Below are 8,676 nucleotides of genomic sequence, written 5' to 3' on the forward strand. Positions count from 1 at the left end.
GTAAAACAGACTTAGCAACTGGAACGTCTTGGTGCACAGGTGGGCAGTGGCACAATGGACTTTTCCAAGCCATTTTCACTTTAATAATGCTAGCAAGTGGATACAAAAGTGCTGGCTTGAAGAAGCACACCGAAATCCAAGCTAGCTTTCTGGCCTTGACCCTCGGCAATAGGACCTTAAATCAATCACACCTTGAAATTTGGCCTCTCCATTTACAAAATAGGGTTAATAGTGCCAGCATTACCTACTTTGGAGCAATGATGTGAAGGCTGGAATTTTTAACCTTTAGAGTATTACAGGAAAGTGACTTTTGTTTCGCTCAAAATGCATTCCTGAGTTCTGTTCTCAAAGTGCTTTAAAATGCACTCAATAGCAAACTGATTTTCTAAAGCGAAGATAGTGACTCGGACTGCCAAAAGCAGGCTGGGTGGTATTGCCCCAGTCTAAGAAATGGTCACTACCCTGAATTCCTCTTTCTGTTCACCTCCCTTGAATAACAAATCCCAACAAAAGGCAGGAAAACCCACCAACAATAATCTCCCCACTATCCATAGAGGTAAGACCAGATGACATTTTATGATATGAAAAATAGCACAGGAAAAAAGAATAAACAGAAATCAGTGATGTTTTGCTTTTTAAAAGATAGTTAAAATCTATGCTCTAGAAATATGTGACTATCTTGAATCTGAATTGGCAATTTTCTTCAAAGAAAGTAACATGGATCAGTCAGTGGTGAGGAGCGACCTGAAAACAGGCCTTCTGGGTTAAGTGGTGAGACTGCTAAGCCTCTCCCTGCCGACCTCCACCCCACATGATTAATGCCCCATGATTACACTGCAAAATACTCCAGACCAAACTGTTACATCACAATATTGTTTATTATGTGACTTTTTACAATACAAACAAAAAAATACAGAAATGCAATATATGAATACAGCTAAATGCAGAACGGTGACATTTTTCTCTTCAAGAGGCCATGATTCCCATTTCTAGTAAAATAAAGAAGAGACTGCACACAGGTAGAAACAAGTTGGTAGTTAACTCCACATCTTTGTCTAGAAATGACCTATTAATGCATGTTTCCTGCTACTTACCATAAAGTGTAAAAAGGGAGTTAAAGGAAAGTTTTACTCACTGGTTCCTACCATATGAAAGGCGCTATATTCTATTTTAGCAGGGCCAATATACGGAAAATATCTAAATTTAAATGTTATTACAAAAATGAAGCAGTAATGAGAGTCTTCTGGCTAAAGAAGTCACTAAATCGAGAAGAGCATATATTTAAAGAATCCAAAACAAGAAAGGGCTGTTACAAAAAGCTGTAGGTGCACTGGAAGCTTATAGGTTTGGTTTTTTTCCATGTGTATTCTTAAACAATGGAAGTGTCAAAAAAAGAGGGTCAGCTGTGTTAGACTAGGTCACGTTCTCAACTGCGGAGAATTCTAAGAGAGGGGAAGGGGGGGAAGAGAGAGAGAGGAGAGAGGGCGAAAGGGAGAGAGAGGGGAGGGGGGGGAAGAGAGAGAGAGAGGAGAGAGAGGAGAGAGAGAGAGAGAGAGAGAGAGAGAGAGAGAGAGAAGAGGGGGAGAGAAGCATAGTTTGTATCAGAGTATGGTGATTTCTCCTCCACACAAACCTTCCAGAGTCCTTTTATTTTGGAATATCCTGTAAACAATCAAACCACCAGAACATGATTGTACAACAGTAAAATGTTCTCTTGCATTAAAGTGAAGACATCTGTTTAAAAAAAAAAAAGAAAAATTGGAAGGTACTTAGAGATGTTTCCTTCTAAGTACATGACACTGCTATGCAATTCAAGGCATCTTAATCTCCATCAACCGGAAAAAAAAAAAGAAAAAAAAAACTTTGTCATGCTGTTAAATCCATCATTATGGATACAAATGGTGCAAAATTGGTCAAACGGATCCAACAAACACTGACGTCCAGGCTGGCATATTGGCAACTAATACATAACTGGTGGTCACTTGTGGGCTTAAAAGATCTTTCCTTTCTTCTTGTTCTTTTCCAAAGTTCTAGAAAAGGAAAAAGAAAGCATCCGAGATGAGCACCCGTCAGCCGAGCTGGACACAGGCTACTACGGCCTGCCTCAGGTGCTGCTCAGACCCCTGTAACATCTCCAGTCTCATTAACAATGGCTCACTCAGGAAGCAGGAAGGAGGGCAGGGGCGTGAGCCAGCTGACCGTATTCTTGGCCAAGACCCCGCGGCTCCAGACCAGCTCCTCACACCCTAGGTATGCTGCCTCACACTGGGCATGGTGGGCAGCACCAAGAACAGTCCCACTGGAAACAGGAACCCATAGCCTTGGAGAGAAGGCCGGCCCAGGACTCCTCGCTGCTGGTCTTCAGACCACTGACACTGAGCCACACTGGCTCTAGGGGTTGGTTCTAGGTATAACCTAACCTCCACTGAAAGATGAAGACAGTGAGGCTCCCAGAGGTGAAGGGGCCTTGGCTGCTGTCCCATGTTCTGCTCTCTCTATGATGACTTCCCAGCCCTCCCTCCCTCCGCCCGCCCGCCAGTCCATCCATCCCATGATTCCCACTATACGACTCCTCCCTCTTACCCACACAGGCTCCCACCCAGGATTTGGAGCTCAATTCAAATGCTGGGTCAGTGCCTCCATCCCAGAAATGACCTCTTCTCCTCAGACTCCCAAAGCACTTGGCACTACCACACCCATAGGATCAGAAGTCTGAAGAGCCCTCATTTCACAGAGAAAGAAACTGAGGGCTCACAAAGGGCAGAGGCAGTAAGGATTCTTGACTACAGCCTGCCTCCCAGTCTCCTATGGACATGGCCTATCCCTAGGCTCTGAGAAGACAGGACAGTCTGCAGATGCTCAGGACGTCCCATCCTGAGCCCAAGGGGCTTGTCCTTCCCTCTTGTCCCCACCATCTGTTTCATCTAATGAGGAGCCCAACACCACCTGACAAAGGGGCTGCTTCTCCCGTGGCTTTCCCTCCTCCACCCAACTGGAGCCATTATGGAAACAAGTCCCAAGTCCCAAAAGCCAGGCTCCTTGCACAAGCCCAGCCCCCAGGGCGCGCGGCTACCTGGAAGAGTTCTGCTGTTCCAAGATGCGCTGCTGGGCCTCCCAGTTGGCCTTGTCGTCCTCAAACTGACGCCGCTTCTCCTCCAGTTCCTTGTGCTGAGCCTCCAGGTTCTTCTTCATTTGTTCATGACGCCGCTGGAGCTAAATCACAAGAGACAAAATCCCAAACTGAAGAAATCGGAAGAGACACCAAGCGGAACTCCAGCTCCCGACCCAGGACCCAGGGCTTCAGGGGAGGCCATCCAGGACCCAGGGCTTCGGGGGAGGCCGTCCAGGACCCAGGGCCTCGGGGGAGCCCGTCCAGGACCAACAACCCAAAACAGGAGTCATTGCGCAGTAACTCCCACAGAAAGTTCCAAACAGGAGACGGATCCGTCCTACACAAGGCGCCTGCAGGCTGGGCTCACGGGGCTGGGCCAGTGCCAAACCCTGGCTCAGATTTCAGGTGAGCCCTAAAGGCTCCTTATGGGCTCCTTGTGTTTTGAAAGAACCAGGAAAACCACACTGCTCTGCAGCACCGTGTGCAGGCCTGCAGGGCCCCCTGCAGCCCACCCGAGGCTACAGCACTCACTGAAAAGGGGGGTCGGGGCACCTCTTCCCAAGGCATTCCCTGTATGAGAATGCACCTGGCCTCACACGCTAACAGCCTGCAAAGTGCGCCAGGAGCGTATCTGGAGCAACTCCCATGGCCAATCTCAGGGCGAGCTCCAGCCACCTCATTGGCGCCAAAGCAATTGTGAGCTAAGGCAAGTTTGGTCATCGATGACCTTTATGATCTGGAAAAGGCCTGCTGCCTCTCTGAATAAACTCTGCATGGGGACAAGTGCAGCATGTCCTGCCGGGCTGGGGGCAGCCTCTGGGCTCTGTCATCTGACAGGGCAGGAGCAGAAAGAAACTCAGAGCTGCTGGTTTGTGTACAAGATTTATTGGAAGAAGTGAAAACTAGAAAAACTAGTAATGCAAATGAAGTTTATAGACTCTCAGCTGGTGGTCACTGAAATGGTCCTCATGGCCCAAAAGGAGATGGCGGCGCTTTGGGGAGAATACCTCGGCTTCTGAGTCTTTCAGCTTCTGCACCTTTTCTTTGACCTTCATCTCAAACACCTGCTCCATCTCCATCTCCATCTTCTTCATCTTGGCCACATGCTCCCTTCTCTCTTCCTCCATCTGGGCCAGGGGGCTCCTGCCAGCAAAACAAAGCCAGAGTGGGGCTCGTTGATGTGCCCCACATCTGCACAAGCGAGGTGCCCAAAACCACCATGGTGGGGCTCAAGCTCCCTCTGGTTTCTGAATGTATTGATGCATGACAATAATAACTGTTAAAAGACTTTCTATTCTGAAAACTTATCTGTGGCCAAAAATCTCCTGGAATATGGTTTGGTTTGTGTAGACCCTTCAAAAACACTTCTCATGATTTCGGTATTTAAAAAAAAAAAAGGCAGGACCCAAGAGGACTTCAAATGATGGTGTGTGGAAGTATAAAGACGGTCTTTCTGTAAAAGGGAAGACAAGGAAAGCACACTAGAAGAAATGAGTGTTTCAAGGGTCACCCAAAGGGAAGCAATTGGAAAAAAGCTGGAATGATTCCCTAAGTGAGGGTTTTTTCCTTTTCTTTGGGGGAGGAAGGGAAGGGAGGAGTACACTGAAACTTAATGGAACATTTAAATATTAAAATTGTCAGTGGCTCCTATCTGTTATTCTAAGACAATGATACTCCCCCAGGGCTGTGTGGTCTCTGCTAAATCAGAGAAGCTTCTCTTAACTCGAGTGAAATTCTGACACTCTGAAAGCCAGTGCCAGAATCGTGCCAGCCTCCTCACAGGGTCCCCTCTGATGATGTCCAGACTCAGACTGCTTCCCTTCTCCCTCACCACATCCCGCCTTCCTGTTGCTGTTTCTCTCATTTCCGTGATTTTTATTTGACAATATATTTTGGGAGGGATTTCTAAGTCTCCTAACAAAGGCTCCTTAGCTACCCAAACACAGAAGGGCTAAAAAGGAAGACAAGCAAGTCCATCAAAGTTCATTTTCAACATGGAACAAAAACACACCAGGCCCCAAATGAGGCCTCCTTTCCTTTAGGCTTCTGCTACGGGGCATGGCTACAGGGTATGAAGGTAGGGAGCTCAGCCTTGAGCATGTAAGGGGGCCGACAGACCTGCCTTCCTCACCACAAGGAAAAGGGAAGGGCCTGGCAAGGTAAAGGGATGGAGGGAAAGAATTAGACATCAGGAGACTAAGAGGACATATAGATGACCACTTAAAAATCAAGGCTGCCCCAGCTCCAGTTATGGATTTAAAGTGAATCATGTAAATGCCAGTCTGGCCTGCTGTGCGCTCCTAAAATTCACATGTGATCTGAACACGACCAGTTTCTCTGAGGAAGATACATATGTGTGTGGCTGGCAAAACTGATGTCCACCTGAAAAGGGTGGCAAAGGCAGTCAGGTTCAAGAAAACGGAATTCAGAGAAAACCTTCCCTATCTGTACCAATATGTTTATAAAAACCATTTCTTCAAGACAGGGGAGCTTATTTATGAAAACAGAACAAATACTTTTCTAGCATTTATATATAAAAAAGACTGCAGTTAATAAGTCTCCATTCCATGTAAATTGTTACTTGACATTTGAGGATCAAATGAGATCCTATTTGTAAAGCACTTAGCTGTAAGCTTTTTAGGAAAAGCTTTTCAATCTGGAACTCTTCAATACATAGACTGTGTCCAAATAAGGACACAGTCTGTGTACTGAAGAATTCCATTTTGTGGTAGAAAATGATGTGAAGTGAGGGGAGATGTGGAGCCAGCACCTGGACAGCCTGTCCTGGATGCTGCTCAGACACAGGCAGGGTGGAGGGCAGGGCCTCTGGCCCCACACAGGCCGCTAACCTGTGGTTGCCGCCAGTCCAGACCAGGGAATGGCACCACCATCTGGAAAGGGTATCACGGGCTCCAGAAGCTGATCAAGACCTCAGCAGGTCCTTTTCTTCTATTTAACATTCTTAGCTGCTATAGTAAAAAATGACAGGAATTGGGCTTTTTATGCTGCTCTTATTAAAAAAACCGCCAATTTTCTCAGCTCTATGTTCATTTCTATACCCAAACATTCAAAATTCATAGGGACTAAAACTGCTTAAGTCTGCAAAAATTTAAATGAGCACTTACATACCTTCAACTGTGTCAAATCTAAAAGAACAAAAAACAGAGACTCAGCATGCTCAGAGTAACCCCAAATACTGAAAGCACCAATTGTAAGGTAAGCTCGGTCTGCAGATACCTAAAGATTACAGCTGTGTAATTAAAAGCAAAAAGGTCATCACGAGGGAAGCTCTGGATTTCATTTACCAAATCACAACACGACGGTACTGAATGGACTGGCTTGTGAGGAGGTGGAGGAGTGTGCCAAGCTTCGTGCCTATTCCACATGCATATTTCAGTGTTCAAAAATAATTCTCATACCTGAGACCCCTTCTAAAGTTGACTTGCCGGGGGCGGAGTCAAGATGGCAGAGTAGAAGCACGACCTCCTAGCAGCTCCGACTTCCACCCTCCTCTATCCAAAAGGGGACTCTGAACAAACTTTGGAGCTGCAGAACCCACAAAATGACACAGAGAAGCTAACCTCCCACTGAGGACAGCCCAGCAGGCTGGCAGGAATGGGCCAGCACAGCGCTCTGGGAGCCTAGTCCAGCCCCACCGGAGGCTTTAGCCCCAGGGCAGGTCTGACCAGCCCTCGCCCTGAGGGACTCCACATCAGCAGCAGCTATGGCCATTTCCAGAATTAGCAACACAGATTCAAAGGACAAAGTGAGAGGTCAGTGCAGTCTGGACTTTGGGACCCAGTAAGTGGGAGTGCGAGACACCAGCACAGCCAGCCAGCACCACATGGCAGCTTCAGCTCCTGGCCTGCAGACTGTAGGGGGACCAAGCGACCAGTCTGAGGGGTAATCACTCTTGCTTTAACCTGCTTGGATCTGGATTGCAGTCTAGGGTGGAGGTTCTGGGGTATGTGACCAGCTTACCATTACCAGAGCGTGTGGAGGCCTCAGAGAGGGCACCCATCTAATACCTCCAGCAGCTGAGAAAACCCCAGCGTTTGGGACAAAAGCTCCCCTGTCTGGTGGCAGAGTCCTACTGTGGCAAAAAGCCCAGGGGTCAAGTGACTGAGGGGCGACATGACCAGACAAAAGAAACAAAGCAAAAAGAAGAATCCAATATTAGCCTCCTATTTTGGGGACAAAAAGGAGCAAAGCATGGAACAGGAGGAAGACAGTGAAGTCAGAACTCCTGCACCAAAAGCTTCAAAGGAAAATATGAGCTGGTTACAGGCCATAGAGGACCTGAAGAAGCAGATAAGAGAAGTGGAGGAAAAATTGGGAAGAGAAATGAGAACGATGCAAGAAAATTATGAAATGAGAGTCAACAGCCTGACTGAGGAAAATAACACCTTACAAAATAGACTAACTCAAATGGCAAAAGAGGCTCAAAAAGCCAATGAGGAGAAGAATGCCCTAAAAAGCCAAATTTGCCAGATGGAAAAAGAATCTCAAAAGCTCAGTGAGGAGAATCATTGCTTCAGAATTAGACTGGAGCAAATGGAAGCTAATGACTTTATGAGAAATCAAGATGCTGTTAAACAGATCCAAACAAATGAAAGAATAGAAGGCAATGTGAAATATCTCATGGGAAAAACCACTGACCTGGAAAATAGACCCAGGAGAGAGATAATTTAAAAATTACTGAACTAGTGAAAGCCATGATCAAAGTGAGAAGCTAGAAATCATCCTCCAGGAAGTTCTCTGATGTTTTAGAACCAGAGGGCAAAATACAGGTTGAAAGAATCCACCCATCACCTCCTCAAAAAGATCCCAAAAAGAAAACTCCTAGGAATATTATAGCCAGGTTCCAGAGTTTCCAGATCAAGGAGAGAATATTAGAAGCAGCCATGAAGAAACAATTTGAATATTGTGGAAACACAATCAGGATAATCCAGGATCTGGCAGTTTCTACACTGAGGGATCAAAGGGCTTGGAATATGATATTCTGGAGGGCAAAGGAGCTGGGATTAAAACCAAGAATCACCTACCCAGCAAAACTGAGTATCATGTTTCAGGGGAAAATATGGTCATTCAGTGGAATAGAGGACTTTTAAGCATTCTTGCTGAAAAAACCAGAGTTGAATAGGAAATCTGACATTCAGATACAAGAAGCAAGAGAAGGTAAACAAGGAAAAGAAATCATAAGGAAGTTATCAAAGTTGAATTATTAACATTCCTACATGGAAAAACAATAATTGTAACTGATGAAATTTTGTCAGTATGAAAATAGTTGAAGGGAATAGAAATATATATGTCTATACAGGACCAAATTAACAGGAAAGGATGATACTTAAAAGGTGAAATTAAGAGGTGAGAGAGGAATATAATGAGAGGAGATGGGGAGAGACAGAATGGGGTAAACTATCTCATAAAGAGGCAAGGGAAAATGGTTACAATGGAGGGGAAGAATAGGAAGGCAAAAGGGAATGAGTCAAACTTATTCTCATTGAATTTGGCTTGAGGAGGGAGTGAAATACACACTAAATAGGGTATCTCACCCTCCAGGA

The 8,676-nt window shown here is 45.8% G+C and overlaps 1 protein-coding gene across 1 annotated transcript in view; it reads right to left on the bottom strand.

Annotated features, from left to right (window-relative positions):
• Positions 1–859: 859 nt before the first annotated feature.
• The window catches only part of SEPTIN7 (septin 7), a 47,026-nt gene continuing 39,209 nt past the window's right edge, over positions 860–8,676 (bottom strand). The window contains exons 11-13 of the mRNA XM_069084412.1: positions 4,120–4,255; positions 3,074–3,213; positions 860–2,030 (exon numbers count right to left, since the gene is read on the bottom strand). Coding sequence (XP_068940513.1) covers positions 1,991–2,030; positions 3,074–3,213; positions 4,120–4,255 — 316 coding nt within the window. The 3' untranslated portion in view covers positions 860–1,990. The remainder of the gene's footprint in view (positions 2,031–3,073; positions 3,214–4,119; positions 4,256–8,676) is intronic.

The sequence above is a fragment of the Petaurus breviceps genome, unplaced genomic scaffold, assembly GCF_028583685.1.
Source record: "Petaurus breviceps papuanus isolate PSGF00001 unplaced genomic scaffold, PetGlider_PUasm1.0 174, whole genome shotgun sequence".
NCBI classification, from domain to species: domain Eukaryota; kingdom Metazoa; phylum Chordata; class Mammalia; order Diprotodontia; family Petauridae; genus Petaurus; species Petaurus breviceps.